Raw genomic sequence first — 21,061 nt, 5'->3', positions numbered from 1 at the left:
ATAATACTCTAATAGACTTGTTTTGGATAATTCGCACAGGATTAACAATTGAAGAAAATGTACCACCAGCTCCAATAACAAAGAGTTCACTGCTGTTTTTATATCATTTTCATCTTTTTAATGTTTGCTACTGATGTGGTAACAAGTTGAACTGGAGATGAAACATGGGTTTTACATATGACACCCAAATCAAGGGAACAACTTGGTGTGTCGTCTCTGTGTGTGCGTCGTCTACCAAACACAGAGGTCTTTTGCACAATCTTTGGCCTAATCTTCACTTCGGTACTCGTTTTCAGTTCCTCACTTTTGGGCTTTAGATGTGAATAGCTCGATAATTAGAGTCGAATTCGTAATACCTTTCATCTTTCTTAAACAAACTTCACGCACAAGCTTTATTCTAGTTCTGGATCTTTTCCTTTTTCTGCAAACATTTTCATGTACTGATGATCAAAACTAATAAAATAGTACTCCAAGCGTCTTTTTAGGTCCGAATGCTGAATTGCACTAATTAAAATTGCAATTTCTAAATAACTGAGAAACGCGATTCCCTGTAAACTTCCTCACTCTTGGCAAATTGGTTTGGTTTGAATTTATTTCGACGTGTGTATGTATTACGCAATTTTCTTTTGGAGTAGCAGTATGGCCCAGTTTTTTTTTATTTTTTTTGTCGAATCCAAAATTAAAAAATGTTTATATCCCTTGCATTTATAATTCTTAATACCCTTGGTTTTACAGGTATGATTTTATACTTGTATGATTTGTCATAGGGCTTTTGAGAATAAGCGAAAGAGGTCTAGTTCTAAATAAGCTTAATGTAACCTTGCAATTCTATGGGCTCATGTATTAGCAAAATGTCAGCTGTTTCCGATATTTTGGAAAGAAACAAAAATACAAGTTTTTGTTGCAGATTAAGCTTCGCGCAGATTAAGCAGTAAGTTTCGTAGTCCTTCGCTCGACGGAAGTCTTTAATGACATTAGATTGGACAGACTATATATCAAGTTTTGTAGGGTTCGGCTCAAGAAGTCGTTTTCTAGGGGGACAATTGGTTTCTGTCCACTTTGCGCAGATGAAGCAATAAATTTTGTTGTTCTTCGCCCGACGAAAGTCTTTTATGATATTATCTTGGACCGACAAAATACCATGTTTTTTAGGGCTCGAGTAGTCGTTTTTTAGGGGGCCAATAGGTTTCTGTCGACTTTGGTCACATGAAGTAGTAAGTTTCCTCGGACTTTGCCCGACGAAATCCCTTCCAGAAGCATCACTTTGCACCAAAAAATAGCGACTTTAGTTGGGCTTCGCCCAACAAAAGTCCTTTCTGAGGACCTTTAGGGGGGACCCCCATCCCCCCTCAGTGGTGCATCTGCCGCGTTGTGTGGAAATAAACTGGGCGGTGTGCGGCATATAATGTGCGACCTATTTGACAAAATGAATTTTTTCAAGCTTCTGCCCCCTTCCTCCTCAAATAAATTTTTTTGGTTATTTCCTCGCTGAAATTTGCTCCAGTTCCGTTTACTACTGTTACTACTAACAACTCACCGCAGCACCAAGCCGCCAAAGGCCCACAGAGCTACGCACGCTCCTCCTCCGTCCCAATTTATTTAAAGCCTCCCTCTTTTCACCCTATTATGAAATTCTCATCCCTTAAATCTTTCCTTACAACATTCCACCACCCCAACCGAGGACGACCTGCTTTATATTTAGACCTAGACGGTTGGCCGAAAAAGACAATCTTTTGGCAATCTTCCATTCTTCATTCACAGTCCGTGCCCTAGCCATTTCAACGTTTCTCTCATTATAGCCCTAGAAAGCGGGATTGAACCACACTTGTTGTACAGCCTACTGTTTCAAATACTGTCAAGCAGTTGGGTACCCCAGAATAATTCGTAGGCAATTTCTCTGGAAAATATCTAGAATATCTACCTCACCAGACATCCTCCCATCCTATCCGGGACCCACCTACTTTTATTCGGCCCTAGGTGGTTGGCCGACAATGACGGTCTTTGGCAATCTTTCATCCTTCATCTACAAAATGTGTCCTAGCCATCTCAACTTTTCTCTCATTACAGCTGAATTAAACCGCATTTTTCGTCCAGGTTACTGTTTGAGATATAGTCAGGCATTCCGCTACTCAAAACAAGCCGTTCAAGTTCAATCACTTTATTATTCACATATCCATGTATATGTTTGACTAGGCCCATGGAAAGAGAAGCTCGAAAATCTAGGCCTAGACAAAGATAAAATAGCAAAAACACTACTGTACAAAGATAAACACGACGACAAAGATATAATTGCACAACAGTAATGTGAAAATAACAGCTATTCCAGGATTCATAAATAAATATAAAAATTTTCAATATTATTAAATATAAGTTAATATTAGAAGATAACCGAGAGGCCCACATTTAACCAGAGTAACAAACTATACAAACAACTTTATCTTATTTAATAAACACTGAATTGAAGATAATTTTGAACTAAATGAAATTTACATTCCTTTTTATTAATATGATAAAAGTAAATTTATCAATAAGATCTTTGTGAGCATCCTAGCACCGGGCTATCGACTCAAACGGAGTGAATTTAGATCTCTCAGTACTGTAATTGTCAATGTATATACTCCTTATTTTGCCGTGTGTTATAATTACGTGAATCTTGTGATTGGGTGAACAAACTTTGATTGAGGTAATAAGACAATCATTTTTTAATGTCATAATTAAATTTGAAAAGAATTGCTCCAAATGTAAATTGTTGGGAAACTGAAAGTATATCTAGATAAGTATATAAAGTTACTCTAGAAGACTTATTTGGAAGCGCAACAGGTAATGGAGTAAAAAGTTTCAGGATTCTTAGAGCTTTATTTTGTAAAGTCTGTATTGGTTTAATATGGCTTTTAAATGTAGTTAATTATACTAGAGAAGAATAATTAATATTAGACTAAATCAGAGCAAAAACGCAGAGTAAGGCAAATGATGCTTTAACCTTCGCATTAAACCACAACACCTGGAAATCTTTAAGCGTAGTTTTGAAAGTGTGTTTAAGAAGATAAGCTTTCGTCAATCGCGAGTCCAAGGTACTTTATCGTTTCCACCCGAAATATTGATAATAGATATTTTGAAGAAGTAACTCGAGTAATACGAGGGCAAACATTTGACTTTCTACCGTAAATTGTGAAATTAGTTTTCGATAAATTCAAAGCAATTAAATTTGATGTTCACCAGTCGAGAACATTAAAAAATTCAGTATACAGTTTCGTAACCAACTTGCTAGTGCTCTTCTACACTCACAAATGAGACTGCCACACACTGTCCTTGACGATCTTCATCTTGCTAAATATTCGTTTGTCTTCAGCCAATGTCACTGCAATAGTTTTTGCAGAAGTGAATGCTCTGTAAACTAAGCATAACCCTCGTCTGCTCTTTTTCGCTAGAGAGAACAAATCGGCACACTCAATGATACTTCCAGCGCTTGTGCAAATATCTGCAAAAAGAACGATGTTCCCTCTTTGAACTAGGCATCGAAGGCTTTGAACTATTAGGTATCGAATATTTCTTGCTAACTTCTTGGAAATGTGAGTGGGTCTTCCATCGAAGAGCCCACCCATCTTACTTGCAAAATCGTAGGACTGAAATGCCGGTATTTCTTCATTGATACGAGCCTCTCGTACCGTAATACTTGTAGATTTTCTTCTGCTATATCGGCTCCTTTCTTTTACTCAGAATCTACAATGACGAGTAAACTCTCTTTAGCGGCTCCCTCTATCAGTGTAACTTACGCCTACAGCTAAACACTCTTCTTGGCTGGTAGCGTGTGTTTCGTCTGCGAAGATGCCAAAGAAGTCAGCTTCATTGCCATCTGCTACGATTTTTCGAACTAGCTCTGTTCCAAAAATCGCAATTAATCCAATTTTTCTGCTACCCGACAGATACCTGGTAATATTCGGCTTGTTCTGGTTTTTCATCTAATGGTCCATATGACGCTGTGCCTCGAAATAAGATTGGCTGGGTCGACCTAATTTCACCCGTCATGATTCTTCCCACGAAATGCCAGCCCTTGTTTATATTAAGTGGAGGTAAAATCTAGCAACATTTATATAATGCGACGCCCTCTTTCCCTCTTTTTTTCTGACTCTATATCTTTCATGAGTTTCTCCTTGTTAACTAAGCTTGGCAATGATTTACCTCTCCAATAAAACCACCTATAGAAGCTTTGTGACAATTTGATCTGAAGTGAGTGACGAGCATTCCAGTCTTGGCATCCTTGCTTCGCATTTTGTACCAGTTTCTAGTTCCTGTTATAAATGAAGAATATTTGTTTCTGTATTCATGGCCAGGTCCAGTTGGAAACAACGAACAGGCAAAGCAGAAGGCTGAATCTTTATCGAAACTATACTCTAGGTGCGGCTACTCATTGTACCAGTTTCTAACAAACCGCAACTGGTGTTTGGAACTCTGGGATTCGATTTCCTCATTTTTTTTGGGGGGGAAAATTGATTTTCGGCTGAAATGGTTCTATTTTGGTAAGCTTCAGCTTTTCTGAGTTATTTTTTTCCCTTGAGCCCGGGATTGTGTTCGATTCGTACGATTGCAGCTTGCTGTAAACTTTCGGCTTCAGATTCTGCCTCTTCCATTCTTGACACTTTCTGAGAAATGAATTTTTCTGACTGACAAATAAGCCTAGTTCTATATTCGGTGATTGTTCGCCCTATGTCTAGCGCTTTTATTGCAGCGTCTAATTCGTTAGTGACATAATCCAACTTAACTTCAAGTGTGAATTGTTTTTGCTACCTCGGTACAGTCAGTAATGCAAGAAAGATTAGCGAAAATATTGCTGATTCCTACTGTTTCTTCGTGATCAATTTCTGAACAGCGAACTTCCTCCAGTGTTTTTTTTTTTTTTCTTTCAGCAGATTCCACAGTGTCAGGCATGAGAGGATAATAATTTCGATTTTCTTAGCCGCATCTTCTTCTATTCAGACTCCGATATTTGCACAAATGAGACTGCCACACATCAAAGTGGTGGCGCCATTTTGTGATACATAACACCAATTCGGCCCTAATTTTGGTCGCTAAATGTTATCAAAAGAAAATGCTGACATACCAATCGATTTTGATTCATCAAATAGCTATTTGGCGCTTGGAGCTTCCTCGTCATTCCTCTCGGAAAGCGAACTTGCTGTATCATAAGCAAAATGTGTGTGGAATCACGCGATTTCCCCAAGCGCGATGAATATCATTTATATAAATCAGAAAAAGCAGAGAACCTAGGACAGAGCCCTGAGGTACCCCAACCCTCGAAGTCTGAGGAACGAACAGCTGGAGAGATGAAATTGCCTACAGCTATTTTTTGCATTCTATTATCTAGATATGATTTAACTAGATTCAACGCCGGTCCGCGCACACCACAATTATCCAATTTACAGGAAAGAGTACAATAGGATATTGTATCGAATGTTTTTTTAAAATGTAAATATATTGTTGCTGGAATTTCTCCTCTATTCATGAATATATTGGATGAGAGCAAGGATAGTCCAGTATTGTGTTCAGACCTAAACCCAAATCGGGAATTTGTGAAGAAAGTAGACGATTTAAGAAAATCATAGAACTTTTTATAAATCGCCTTCTGAACAAATGAAAGTGAACAGAAACAGATGAAAGTGAACTGGATTTTTTGAAAAAATCCTTCCATCCATTCTCAGATTTGCGTATTTGTAACGTTGGAGCAACTCTAATAGGTTACTTTCAAGTTTCTTCTTCTTTTTGTGTAACAAGCAATTATTTTTCAGTTCATAACATTATACAACATGATGAAGTTGAAAAAGCAATGAAATTGGTAGATAGAGGCCTCTACACTCCACATAATCCGTATATGGATGCTCCTCAAAGTATTGGCTATGGTGCAACCATATCTGCTCCTCATATGGTAATATATTAATACATTATGGTAATATGTTATGCCTAATATATTATGATCATATGGTGATATATTATGCCCAATATATTATGTTCGTATGGTAATATATTATGCCCAATATATTATGCTCATATGGTAATATATTATGCCCAATATATTATGCTCATATGGTAATATATTATGGCCAATATATTATGCTCATATGGTAATATACTATGCCCAATTTATTATGCTCATATGGTAATATATTATTCCCATTTGTCTTTCTAGGATGGCACTTCCAAGAATCCGGAGTTTTCGATTTGGATTTGACATTCGTTATGCCCCATTCACAATGAGTTTTTTTACTAAGACCGAGATTATTTTTTTGTCGCTGATTTCAGCCAAACAGATTTTTTTTATAGAATATGTCAGAAAATTGCCCATCAGAATCAGATACCCATTCGAAAATTCTGTGAAAATCTAATGTGCTCGAATTGGGGCTTGCTGAATCTCAGTTATGTAAAATCTCATTATAAAAGAAAGGCAAAGAATACGGCACAAGACTTTACAAACTCTCCCGGCGGTAAAGATGTCCATTCATGATCATTCAACCAGGAAGAGCAATGGGGGGGCTGGGGTCCAGCTTTCCTGGGCTTTTGCACACCCTTCCTGTTTATATTCAAGAATTTTGCTTTAAATAACACATTTCCGCCTGAATTCATAGCAGCGTTACTTGGCTTTTATTTTATTAAAAAAAATCGGGTTTATTCAGGACTGCTCAAGCTTCTTTTTACTTTTTTTCAATTTTTATCAAATTGTAAAAAATTATGTTGTTCGCTTTTTTTTATCTTTGTAAAACACATGTTTTGTTAAAAATATTTATCTCTAAATCATCTTTTTTTGTTGTTTTAGAAAATTTCTTGTTCATGGAGATTGTGTGACTGTTTCAGATTTATTCCCATTTAAATTTCCTGTGTGAATTTGCGATGCTTCAGATCTTGACAATCACCTTTTAGTACAAGTTGAAGAGGAAGTCAACTGCCTTATTATGGTTGGGCTAGGTTAGGTTTTTAACCCGTTTCTGATATTGATAACCAAGTTTAACCTAACATAAATTAACATAACAAACTTTAATTTTTACTGTCGTAGCTTGCGTAATACTGAAAATGCTGACTCGCAAAGCTAATTGAATCCAAGCAGAAAAAAAAGGAATTTCGGACATTCAAAGGTGAATGTCGACATTAACAGATTTCAGACAAACGGTAACATATATTCAATAATATGATAAGATATTATAAAATTGTATTTTAACTTTAGATATTGGTAAGAAAGACTCTTGGCTATACAGGCATCTCAAAGAACAACTGTTTTGGAGGGGGTTGGCTGGAGTGAATACTTGATTTCACCTAGGTAACATTTGTTGCCTAGAGCAACATTTTTTTAGAGTTAAAAAAAATATGCTTCAACGCTTTGCCGTAGTTACATGCGGTATCCGTTTCTTGTTTCATTTGAAAACTGAACTGAACGCAAAACTGAAACTGAACGTATTGATCCAAATACTTTTGATTTTCTTTGTAGCATGCCTACGCACTCGAACTACTGCACGAACAGTTGAAATCTGGTGGAAAAGTTCTTGATGTTGGTTCAGGAAGTGGGTATTTAACTGCTTGTTTTGCCATGATGGTAAGTCCTTTTTTTCCTGGTCAGGCTTTTTAGTCGTTGGTTAGGTTGTTTGATCCGGTACTTTTCAATCAGGTTGTTGATAAATTTGAATAGTTGCTAATAATGCTTGTCAAAATATTTATTTTAATTTCAGTTTTTGAATGCCTAGACGAGTGCTTCTGCTTATTGGTATTCTGAGCAGCTCCTGTACCAAATGATTTCAATCTCTTGAACAAGCAGTTCAAATAATTTAGACATAGTATCTTATCTTCATTCAAATGATTATCAACATTCGGATGACTTACATTCAGTGGAAGAAACAATATATTTTTCATCTTTAAAATGCCACATTTTTTCAATTTGAAAGCTTGGCCTCAGCTCTTTTATGCTATTGGTCAGATCTGTTGAGTTTATAGAAAATTTGAATCAAATTTATCTTTTTCTGAGCACCACAACCAGGAACGTACTCAGGGGGGCTCCTCCCAAAAAGATCCCAAGTTTTATTGAGTTTTTGAGCTGTTCTAATTCAAATTATCAAAACAAATTGTTGAATCATGGCCCGCCTTCCCGAAATTATTTTTATTATAGGGTCCCTGAAAAAAAAAAAATTCTACGTCTGTCCCTGACAGGAAAGTCCTTTATGAGAAGTATTTGGAAAATTTTAAGGACTTTTTCATAAAAGAATTTTAGTTTTCAAAAGGGCTTATCACGCTGTATTTTTTCCATTGGCTAGTTCTTATACAAGGGAAGATTTATTTGTTTATTTATGCTATTTATTTGGTTCATGAATAATGGCGATAAGCCTGAAAAGTGGTGTAAACATGCAGTCGTTAAACTTTCTCCTTTAGTCAAAAACATAATTCACCATGACAATATATAAAAATTATATAAAAAATTAAAATTTTAGTATAGTAGATGGTCACTTTGTAGCTGTTTTTTTGTGGTTACTGGTGGCATTGGTTGTTTTATTGATTAGGCACCCGAAAAGCTGTTAATTATCTAATCATAAATTTAATGTCATCTTAAATTAGTATAAATTTATGACCTGTTTGTTCACTTTGCTAACCCAAAAATCTTAGGAGGTTTTTCAAGGAAAAGCAAAGAGTTGTATTACAGCTAAGACCACCGAATTCAAGGCTAAAACCGTTTTAAATCACTATCAATATATAAGTGAAATCCAAAATGAGCAGAAATTAGATAACTATCGAATTAAACCTAAAACGAACAGAAACTAGTGCAAACATGAGTAGCACTAACGTGCCTTGCAAAGACTCATAACGTCACTTATGCTTTACTGAAAGCAATTCTTATTTTGAGCTGTGAGTTTTTATTTGTCACAATATCAATAAAAAAAGAAAGAAAATGAACATGTTAATCAAGACTACTAAAAAGAACCTAATGAAATGTAGACTGACAGTTGTAGATTGAATGTAGATTGACAATATGTGTATCTTTATTGCTGAAAGTCTCAGCAAGTTTTTATGAATTAACGTTATACAAAAGTAAACGTTTAAATTGTATTTTATTTTCAATAAAGTGCAAAAGACGTTCTGGCCTTTACAAAGTGTAGAAGGCGTTGCTCCCATTTAAATAAACTTGAAACTAGATAGTTATAAAACTTAGAATTTCATACTTGAATTCATTTAACTAATTTTTTCTTCCTTAAAGTCCTGACGTTTTTAGATCGTTTTTATGGCCAGTCAGATCTGGTCCTTGTTTTCTAACCGTAGATTCCGTCTTCCATTTTTGTTCATCATTACCTCAGAAAGTTTTTTCCACGCCTTTCTTTAGCAGCTTAGATTCATGCATCTTCTTGTTATTTATTTATTATTTATTTATTTGAAAACCCGTCATACAAAAGCAAGAAAACGGAACAGTAAAAGCAAACAAAATAATAATACATTAAAGACAACAATTAAACACTTCGCAAAATACAACACAAGCAAACCTAAGAAAGAAACCAGAACAAAAAGAAAGACTTCTAAGCGAACTAGCATAAACACAAACATTTACTTTCTAATTTGGCTATTATCTTACCATTGCAAGATATGGTTCCAGCCGTATGATAGTTTAATCATTAAAATTCACAATACTTGTTGAAACGACAATGCATGGATCAGTTATATTATAACGAATAAACACAGACGAGTTTCGGGTCCAAAGTTGAAGCCGAAGAAAATAATTTGAAAAGTGATAATAGCGCCATCTATTTACATAATATATGTGAGAGAAAAATTCTTCAAAACAGCGCGACATACTATAAATGCGGCAGATCAATAACATTAAACAATCTTAAAAGAATTAATTTATTATTGCTATTAAAATTTATTGAAAAAACCCGTCACATCAAACACACAAGAAGACGGAACATAAGAAGAAAAAAGAACACAATACAGACTGGAAACAACAACAAAAAACTGAGGTACCGCGAATGAAAATACATCACTGCTTAAGAATGTGGGACCAATCATTTATATTCCCATCTATTTTTCTATTGTGTTTCGCTATCCGTCTGGCGACGGCAACTTCTGGGTCAGCAACCTTGAATCTCGCAATTGCGAGTGAATTTCTATACCACTGAGTTAGATGAAGCAGATACTTGGCAAGACGAAAGACCATGGATCGGATTTCACTCTTGTCAGTTTTAATTAGGAGTTTCCAGAAGGGTGCAGTGTATAGGATATAGGGAAGGGCAACAGTGCTATATAGACTTGCTAGAAGAGGTCGGTTGAATCAAAGTTTACAAGATGTTCAAGAAGAAATTTTCGGGTGTGTTGGATAAAAGAAGCAATGGGTAGACCTAGATAAATAATGTGATCTACAAGTTCTACAGAGCTAGACCCAAGCGTGATGGAAGGGTCAGAGGAGCCTGTTTTCCAGTTAAACAGGACAGTATCAGATTTCGAGGAGTTGAATTCCATTCCGACTTTCTGATATTGTGCTTCAAGGATTCTTAAAATTTCGGTTACGTGTTGAAGAGTTCGACTAAGGTTTAGGGTGTCGTCAGCATAGCATTCCAAGGAAAGGTTCACAGAAGACAAAGTCAGCTAAGATGGGCATAAATCTTGTGCTTCCAGTACATAGTTATTAAAGAGGTGACAGCTCCTTGAGGGGCCCCTTTCTTGACTGGATAAGTTGGGTACGTGGAATCGGAGGCATGCCTTTATCTGGGGGTAGCTTTAGGCGAATACGTAGTCATGAATTTAAATCCCAAAGAGAACGGATAATGGCCAGATTCAATCCACGTTTACCAGCTTTCAGAAGCATCGTTGCTTGGATGTGTGACATCGGATGTCTGAATGCACGTCTGACATCGAGTCCCCCTCCCCCCCCCCGAAAAAAAAACAAGGCTTTTTACAGATAATTCCGCATCAATCAAGGCATTTATAACAGCGGTTGAAGCTTCGGCACACCTGGTACCTAGCTTAAATCCGAACTGATGTGGACGGATGTAGCAGACTTTTTCCAGTTCCCTCATAAATATAAGCTCAAAACGCTTTCAAAGGGATGTAGTTACGGTAATAGGCTGGAATGATATACACTGGACTTCAAATTTCCCTTTTTTAGAGATAGGAGTCAAATCTCCGATGCAAAAAGAAGGAACGACATCCTTAGTGAAAATGATCTGTATAACCAAAGACAGATGCGTCGTAAGAAGTTTTCCCTCGTATTTCAAATGAATCGCACTGACTTGGTCAATACCAGATGAACGTTTCCGATTTAATTTTTGGATGGCATCTTCGACTGAACATGTATTGACCACAAAATCTTCATCGGGTTAAGCATTCAGAAACTGATCTAGAGCTACTTCATAAGATTGCTATATGATGGGATCAGGGGCAGAAAACAAGAATTCATAATATGCATACCATTCAGCTTCTAGAATGTCAGCTGAGGAGGGTGGCGAAGAAGGAGGTGCTAAGGAGGAGACAAATTCGAATACAATATTTCGATCTTGTTTTGCACGGTCAGAATAGCTATTAAAAAGATGGCTATGATGCTGAGCAATAATTTTGGAAAACTTCCGCTTCGTAGAGATCTGGGCATTCACATGCCCGGTAGTTAAATACCCACACTCTTTCTATATAGAAAACCAAAACTTTGCTTGACCGCATGAAGTAAAAGGCTCTGGATTTGTGGACTGTTCAGAAAAGATTCTTTTGCGGACACGTTGCATGGGGACAGCCTGTTTTTTGGCAAAGCAGAGGGTATGGCATATTTCAGCACAACACATATCAAGACAAATCAGGACCTCATTCTTAGGCAACGCGAGTGACTTTTGGAGGAGGTGAAACGGGACATTAATTTTACTTAAAATCGAATCAACTGACTCGAGGAACTGAGCTTGGTCAATCTTTGACCAACCACGACGATACCGCCGCGCTGAGGAATCACGTCCAAGTGGACTAATTTGAGAAGATGGCACACTGATAGTGCAAGTTATAGGTAAGTGGTCAGACAACTGATAATCAAATACAACATGAAATGTATCGTTGGTCAGATTTGAAGATACAGCAACGTGGTCCAAGTTAGAGGGTCGCGAAGACGTGTGAATATACGTAAAATCTGACATTTTATTTAATACACGCAAAAAATCACTAAATAAACCCTTATCTATTGTAGTACGTGGAGACCGCTGAGAATCTGGGTCAGACAAATTGCAATTGAAGTCTCTGGCTATAACACAAGGTAAACCTAGACGCCAAATTTTTTTCTATATATGAACCTAACTTTCACACGACAAAGCAAATAATCGCTCCGACTGATTGTTGGAGTAGTCAATGGGTAGATACACACTAATATAAACGCAGGGGTCTACTCTCACGGCTCAGTAACGATCATTTAGTTGGAACAAGCTAGCACGGAGAGCCGATTTAACGAAAGTAACAAGTCCACCGGAGGGTCTGCCTCTGTTATTCAACTTTCTAGCAGGCACAGAGTATGACGTCATATCATCAAGTGTAAGTATGTTGATACCATGTTTAAGCAACAAATTTTTCCTGGACGAAAATCATATTATAACTGGACCTGAGGCTTTGCAACACACGAAGTTTATTTGTATGTGACCCGTTTATATTTCATGATAGTAGAAACGAGTTCATGGGTTTAAGTTTTGCAGTTTTTCGTGTACTTCACACTATAACTCTTTTGACCATTGGTCTTGCAACAAACGCGGAATGCACTCTTTTGCAGGCTTTTGCAGCCTCCTCGAGGGAAATGTTGAGCGATGGATCAACGCACTTACATTTTTGATTATCTGGCCCGCGGTTTGCTTGGACCGAACCACAAGTTTCCACTTGTCATTAGAGCGGCGTAACTCGGCTATATCGTTAGGATTTGGGCACACCTTCTCAATGAATGCTTTTCCTTCATTTGGGCCTTTTAAGACTTTTAGGGGGTTCTTAAGTATCGCAAAGTAGAACGGTGAGGGGGGTGTGTGGATTGAGGAGGCTGGGACTTGTCAGGCAGGCTGGCAGGAGAGCGGCTAGCATTCAACATAAATCTATCTAATTTTCTCGAAAGTTCATTTACTTTCGAAACTACTGTGGCATGAGCAGACTCATCGATGGCAGGTACTTCACACGGACTGAAAATTACATATCAGTAATATTGTCATCATCCTTGGCATGCGAAACCATCTGGGTTTGTATATCCAACTCACTATGAAGGGTTCTTAGATCGTAAAATTGCATCGTGCTAGCACTCTTGACAATCAGATTAAGTTTCACTTCTTCTGTGAGTGATCTACTCAAAAAGTTAAGAACTGGGATGAACACCAATTTTTCAGGCATCTTATTTCACTCGTAAGCAGCTACAATCCAAATCATAATCCATACTTCAAAGTCCGGAGATGGTCGTTCGATCGCTAATGTAATGGTGACGTCATAGTAGCAATAATAAATATATTAAGGTCAGGACCTATAATCCCTTTCCAAAGATTACAAAATCTGACTAGCTTCACAGGGACTAAATTCAGTTAAAAAGCTTGTTGGTTTGATAATGTTGGTGAAATATCTAAATTAATACAGGTGTGTTCACTTTGAACTCTGAATCAATACTGATATCAATGCTTATATACTGAATCTGAATCAATATACAGTATATAGATACTCAATCAATTCTTATATAATTTCTTAATATGTTATAGATGACAAATACGTCTTTTCCAGTTTCCAACCACATATTACTGTTCAAAATTTCGTTTATAATTAAATGTGATTCTCGCTGTCGCGTTTTCCATGGCTTTTGCTTTAGCTGCCGCGATTCTCACTCTCACTAGTTTTTAATCACATTTATTTGTGCTTAATTTTCATCCAGCAACCTCTTAAACCTTTTAAATGGACCTTAATTGAGAAGTAACGCCTTTGTAAAATTAATACTTTGTTTTCTTAGTGTTTCAATTACCGTTTGCTCGATGTCTACGTCTTTTGGAGCTGGGTGTGGTTTTACAAGCTTTATATTTGTCTGTATAATCGAATCCTTTTTCAATATTATGAGCTATTACTATTTCGTCACAAACAGTTTTAATCCGAAGTTCAGCAGCATTTGATGCAGCGTCAGGTTCTTCGTTAATGTCGCTATAAACTCCAATGTCTAAATTTATAGCTATATCATCGCTAGAAGCTCCTTTAAAATGTCGAACACCTTTATTGACGTTTTTTTTTGTTACTAGACCTTTAGCTTTTGCCTTGGCTTGTCCTTTGTCATTATGAAAAGCATACCGCCGAACCTTTGTTGTTATTTTTTTTTAACAGAGGCTGATGCAGTATCAGGTTCTTCGCTAACGTCCTTATAAACTCCAATGTCTTTATTTATAGCTTTTTCATCGCTTGTAGCTTTTATAAATTATAAACATCGACTTTTGCCTCGGCTTGTCTTTTGCCATTATGAAATACACATCGCCGAACCTTATTTTTTTTTAACAAAGGCATGAGAAGCATTGGTGACCTTATCCATGTCAAAATCCCAAACCCAATCATCATCGCTATCATTTTCAATTTTGACACGTTTTGACTCTCGCTGTCGATTATCTTCTAACCACATTTCTTCTTCATTTTGGTTTTTTATTACTTCAGACTATTTGCCAAGGCCCTTTTCTTTTGCTTCCTTTATGGGTCTAATCTTACATGATGGTCCAGGTCGTAGATTTGTTAATTGTTCAGGTGGTGGGACAAAAACTTCTTTTTCTTCCAACGAATTATCATTTATAACGATAGTAAATTTACATTTTTTGTGTCTAACTCTAGATAAATTTTCGAAGAATATTTACGCATTTATATTATTACAAAGTTGTTCTACTGGGTACTATCTTTTTTAAGCTGAACACTTTTGGCTTTTCTTTTCTAAGATTTTACAAGCAATAATGCTTTTGCAAATAATAATTTGCAAATACTTTTGGAGTTTCCGTTTTTCTGCTCTATAAGCCTTCTAGAAAACAATGTCACTCGTATAAATATGGCTTCGAATTTCTTTCCAGAATTAAAGCTTTCAACGAATATTCTAAAACTCGTGACCTATCTAGATGTTTTTTTAGGCCAAAAAGTCCCAAGATGTCAATTTTCGAAAAAAAAATATGGAGCCGTTTTTGAGAAAAAATTATATATATATATATATATATATATATATATATATATATATATATATATATATATATATATATATATATATATATATATATATATATATATATATATATATATATATATATATATATATATATATATATATATATATATATATATATATATATATATATATATATATATATATATATATTTATATCCAAGTTTGGAATTAATCGGTCATGCATAGTGTCCACAGGTTAAAAAAAAAATAATAATAAGAATTGTTATCGGATAATATTTTGCTACCGCTTGTAAAAAATTGCCTGCATCGTTCAGACGAGGCAGGCAAATGTTAGGCAATTACTTGGGTTCAATGTTTGTGGGTAAAGCCTTTTTTATTTTGGAATGCAAGGAACTGTTATAAATAAGGAAATAATTTTTGGGGGAAAGTTTATGGTCAAAAAATATTTGAGGAAAATAATGAAGAAAAAGGATTTTGGGATAATTGTCAATCTGGGGAAATTCTGTAGACTAGGGTCGAACCATAGAGCTGGCTTGTCTTCAAGCTGATATTGAATTGTATTTACGATTTGTCTGTCTGATATTAACTGCCGTCGATCGTTATTTTGTTTTTATTCGGTTTATCATGCCCCTAGTTGTTTTTTTTGTGCAGGATTATTATAGAAATATAATACTTTAGATTTTTTAAATAAATTGTTTTTTTTTTTTTAGGTTGGAGAAAAAGGGAAAGTGATTGGGATAGAGCATGTTCCCAATTTAGTGACACAGTCAGTAAAAAACATTGAGAAGCACGCTCCTGAACTTATAGCCAGTGGGAGGGTAAAAATTAGTGGTAAGTATCTAAGTGCAGGCATTTATTTTATCCTCCTTGTGTGTTTCACAATGCTACCTGCTGAATGAGTGTTTGTAGAGAACAACTTTATTCAAAAACCGGTACTTTCACAACTATAACAACATTCACCGGTGAATGTTCAAGATACTTTTTTTCTCCTTGGATTTAGTCAGCGTTGCCAGATAACTTTTTCAGTTTAATGTAAGTTTTGATGATGAGAGATTAGGTTTAATTAGACGAGGTAAGGTTGGTTTAGTTTAGCTTAAGTTAGGTTTTTAACTCATTTCTGATTTTCAAAACCAAATTTAACCTAATCTAACTTAACCTAACCTAATCTAAACTAACATAATCTAACCTAGTCTAACTGTTAACTTTTACCGTCATAGCTTGCATAAGACTGAAAAAGCTGACTCGCAAAGCTTGAATCCAAGCAGTGAAAAAGGAATTTTGGACATTCACCGATGAATGTCGACATTAACCAGATTTCGGACATTCACGGTAACATATGCGTAAATCGAAAGTGATGGATTGTAAAATTTAAGATATTGAGGGGGAGGATCTAAAATCTTAATATTAGTTGTTTTTATTAACGAATTCTGACGAGAAAAACAAATCTTCTGCAAATTTGTATTATCGACCATTTTTGTGAGTTAAATATCTGAATAGAACGCGTGAAACGTAATATCTTCTGTATTTAAAAAATTTATATTGATAAGGCTGTCAGTTTTAAGGCAGAATGTTCCTAATTATTTGTGTTTTGAGAGGTGGGGGCCAGGGCTTCATCCTTTTAAGGCTCCTCCCATATGAGTGCTGCTGATGACGCCAACAATGACCAGATTTGTGCTTCTGACTCTCAAAAGCAAAGTTTAAGTTGCTAGGTTTTTTTGGAGGGATAGGTAGGAGGCCTTTCGCCCAACCTTGGGGCAGCTTGAATCGAATATTTGGCCTTGTTTTATCAAGCAGAGCAACAATTACTGCGCAATCAGTAAAAGCATAAAACTTGGCTAATTAAAACAGTTTTTAAAAGGCGGCCACAATCAATACAAAAAATTAGAAAGTAAATCATTAAAATAATCAAGATATTCCTATTTTTAAGTAAATTCAGACTGTTCTAAGAAAAAAGTAAATAATTTCATAATTCTGGTTTATGCATATCTCTGAAACTAATGAATCTGATGATAGTATCTTGTTTTTTCATTTCAAGTTACAGCTATAAGTTTTCAAAAAATTGTAGTTTCTACATGTTGCAAAATTTGAATTTCGAAAATCCATAAAAAAAAGGTGAAAAGGTTATTTCAACCTGTCCAATAAAATGAGAAGTTTAATAGCCAAAAAGTTTTGATTTTTTTGTAACTTTTAAAATTTCGGAGAGGGATCTCTGATTCCTCAAGATAATTTCCACGGGTGATCAAAAATCTCCGTCGCGTCGTCTGTAGACGAGCTTACGTGTATTCCGCGAGTTACCTTACCAATGAAAATTCTTATCTGCTTTTAAGTGCCTTTTTATTATTGGCAGCTACAGATAAATGAATAATCAGCTTTTTACAAGTTGTCTTGAAAAAATTTCGAACATTTAAAAAATATGGCGATTGGAGAATTATGTAAATGGCAGATTATCATAAATTTTAAAAATATGGTGAGTTCTGAAGTTGAATGTAGGTCTGTAACCTAGGAAATAGGAATTTTTATAAGGGTTGTCAACTCTTATGAAAAAGTAATGGGAAAGTCAATATAGCAACAAAATTGATAAATTTTGGAAATGAATTAATAAGCCTTTCCTAGAAAGCCTCTCATGCTTAATCAAAGGTTGAATCTCCCATCTTCATCGCACCTATTTAATTTTTAAATGTTTTTATTTGACACGGATTCTGATGGTTTTGTGAATTTTTACGTAGGTCTTGTGTGCAAAATACAAGTATGAAAGGAAAAATTTACAGTAAAGTACTTAACACACTGTAGGGATCGGAATTTGATTCTGCTGATGAGATTACGCGAGTGTCTTGATACGAATCCAAACAAGAAGAGGAGGAAGAAGACGTAATTGCATAGAAAATTGTATATTTTCTGTTTGCATAGACAATTACGTGCTTAGTGTGAAAGCCGCCTAAAAACTTGCTTTAGTAACTGTGACTACAGCGAAGTAGTGTTGCCTGCGTTTGCACCATTTAGGCGCTTATCTGTAGTTGTTGAGCATTAATATTGTCAGAAAAGCGTATTTTTCGGAGTTTTTTTTTTTTTTTTTAATCGCACCTTCGGTGTATTTTCTGTCGAAGAATTGTGCTCTGTCCTTTTTTTAGTTTTAGGGCTGCTTTATCTTCTAATACGCTTCTGATAACACTACAAACACCTGAAATGTTAAAGTAGTAAAAAAAAAAAATAGATAAACTTCGTATAGAGATAATGACAAAGCATGACGATGCGCATCAAAAACTAACCATTGCTTCACCCTTGAGGATTATCCAAAAGCTTAGGTGGTGTTGTACACAATAATGTATTAGGGATATTAAAGTTATGAATGTCTTGCGTCAGAAAAAGTTGCACTAAAGCCATATACCATTCCTAGCTTTTTTGTTAAATTCCTTTACAGAAGTCCTACGAGCAACAGTAAACTCTTTTGAATAAGGGTTGAAATGATATCTGAAAAGCGCAAAGAATTGTTCCTAAAATTTAAATCCACGAAGTAACTCCCATAAAAACTAATTTTCCTTTGCATAAATTATTTGAAAAAAACTACGTTTTCTAAAGAGTTAAAGAGGCTGAGTTACAAGGTCGAACCTTAAAACGTACAGGGATTAGGGGGCACAGGTGGGGGGCTGCCGCCCCCAAACCCCCGCTTTCGCAGCCTTTAAATAAAAAAAAAGTTTTTTAAACTGAAAGTAAGGAGCAACATTAAATCTTAAAACGAAAAGAAATTATTCCGTATACGAAAGGGGCTGTGCCCTCCTCAACGCCTCGCTCTTTACGCTAAAGTTTTTATTGTTTAAAAAAAGAGTTGTGAGAAAGTCAAACTTTAGCGTAAAGAGCGAGGCGTTGAGGAGGGCACAGCCCCTTTCATATACGGAATAATTTCTGTTCGTTTTAAGATTTAATGTCGCTCCTTACTTTCAGTTTAAAAAACTTTTTTTATTTAAAGGCTGCGAAAGCGGGGGTTTGGGGGGGCGGCAGCCCCCCAACTGTGCCTCCTAATCCCTTTACGTTTTAAGGTTCGACCTTGTAACTCAGCCTCTTTAACTCTTTAGAAAACGTAGTTTTTTTCAAATAATTTCTGCACGTTTTTGTACAGTTTATTACTTATTATTGCTTGACTAACTGTTAGCTGATCGTGTCAGGAGTTAAAGTTGGGGGGCTGCCGCCCCCAAACCCCCGCTCTTGAACATTCTTGTGTTAAGACTTTTAATTCCTGATTACTCAAATCACGTCGTACAGGGTGCCTCCCAATCCCTGTACGTTTTAAGGTTCGAACTTGTGACTCAGCCTCTTTAACAGCCCCCCAACTGTGCCTCCTAATCCCTGTACGTTTTAAGGGTCGACCTTGTAACTTAGCCTCTTTAACTCTTTAGAAAACGTAATTTTTTTCAAATAATTTAAAAAAGAAACTGAGTTTCTTTTTTAAAGTTTAAATTCAGTATATAAAAAATTTGCTCTGACGGTGAATTGAACCCGGGTTTTCCACCTGACAGTCTGGAGTATCAACCGCTGGACTAAAGAGACACAATTGTAATTGTTTTTTAGCAAATGGAATGTATTTTTGACGCAAGCAAATTCCCACAAAACTTGATATTTGGTTTTTGGAAAACAGAGAAGGAGTGATCAGATTCAGCTGAAATTTCGAAAATAAGCTTCCAGGCCCCAGGAAAGCTTATCCTCTAAATTTCAGCCCGATCAGACAACGTTAAAGGGGGGTTGTGGTGGGAAAAATTAACATGGGCTATTATAGGAAAACGAGGTTTTTCGTAAATGTAAATTCGGGGGATAGTTTTTTCGGTCTGAAAATATCAAAAGGCCCTAACAGGTCGAATTCTGCTTCGAATGAGTCCTCATTCACCCGGATCAGTTGCCAACTGTGGCCTGTAGGCGTGGATAATAAAAAAAAAGAAATGAATTTTAAGTGGCTATATTTGGTTTTTTGAAAACAGGGAAGGAGTGATCGGATTGAGCTAAAATTTCGAGGATAAGCTCCCGGGCCCTAGAAAAGCTTAACCTCTAAATTTCAGCCCAATCGGACAACGTTAAAGGGGGGCTGTGGTGGGAGGGTCGAAACTTCCGGCCCAGTTTACCCCATGAAGATAAAGTCGGAGGAGGATGAAATTTTGCAAGTTTCTTAGTTTGAGCTTGGGCTACAAAATGCGATTACCGCCGTCTCTCTGCGACCTCTAGGACCTGAAATCGCTTAACATTGTGGTGGGTCGCCTCTTTATAGAGGCACAAGTGTGCCTCCTTGATCAAATCGGTTTTCGGAATAGATTAAACTTCTATTTCTAGACGAAAATAATTTCTTAGACCACACTGCTCTTCCATTTACGAAAAATTAAGCAAGTAAAACGGGTTTTAATTTTGATAAAGCAGTGAATAAACACTGCTATAATATAATAATATATTCACTGCTTTATAGAAAATAAAACCCGTTTTTCTTGCTTAATTTTTGGTATTTCTAGACGAAGGTTTGTTTAGGACATTTTCTTTCAACAAAGTAACTTATTTTTAGTTGGTGATGGAAGAAAGGGATACGAACCAGAAGCACCATACAACGCCATTCACGTGGGAGCAGCAGCTGAACAAGGTGTGCCAGATGAGGTCAGTTTTCTCAACTCATTTTAGTAGCAAAACCTCCTCAATAATGGCTTTAAAAGAGGCTTAAGGAGGCCATACTGCTACCTTCCTCCAAGAGAAACAAAATTGTATAATATGTGCATAAAGTTGGGGAGGGGGCTCCCCAAAAATAGGGATTTATCGGTTTTGGACACTTTTCACCCTCCTCCCTCCCCAAGAAAAACTCTTGGCTCTACGTATGACATCACCGAAGAATTTTTAAGGAAATTGTTTCTATACAAACACGGTTTTTTACTGAATCTAACTGTTATTTGACAA

At 36.2% G+C, this 21,061-nt stretch overlaps 1 protein-coding gene across 4 annotated transcripts in view; it reads left to right on the top strand.

The window, feature by feature from the left end:
* Pcmt (Protein-L-isoaspartate (D-aspartate) O-methyltransferase) overlaps window positions 1-21,061 on the top strand; it is a 76,619-nt gene that overhangs the window by 37,188 nt on the left and 18,370 nt on the right. For all 4 annotated transcript variants that reach the window (XM_089093716.1, XM_089093719.1, XM_089093717.1 and 1 more), the window contains 4 exons: window positions 5,784-5,920; window positions 7,472-7,576; window positions 15,853-15,973; window positions 20,679-20,767. In XM_089093716.1, coding sequence (XP_088949842.1) covers window positions 5,784-5,920; window positions 7,472-7,576; window positions 15,853-15,973; window positions 20,679-20,767 — 452 coding nt within the window. The remainder of the gene's footprint in view (window positions 1-5,783; window positions 5,921-7,471; window positions 7,577-15,852; window positions 15,974-20,678; window positions 20,768-21,061) is intronic.

This window comes from Artemia sp. Qi Xiang Cuo, chromosome 8, assembly GCF_049724085.1.
Source record: "Artemia sp. Qi Xiang Cuo chromosome 8, ASM4972408v1, whole genome shotgun sequence".
NCBI lineage: Eukaryota > Metazoa > Arthropoda > Branchiopoda > Anostraca > Artemiidae > Artemia > Artemia sp. Qi Xiang Cuo.
Note: the sequence above shows the minus strand (reverse complement) of the source record. Positions and strands in the feature narration are given on the sequence as shown.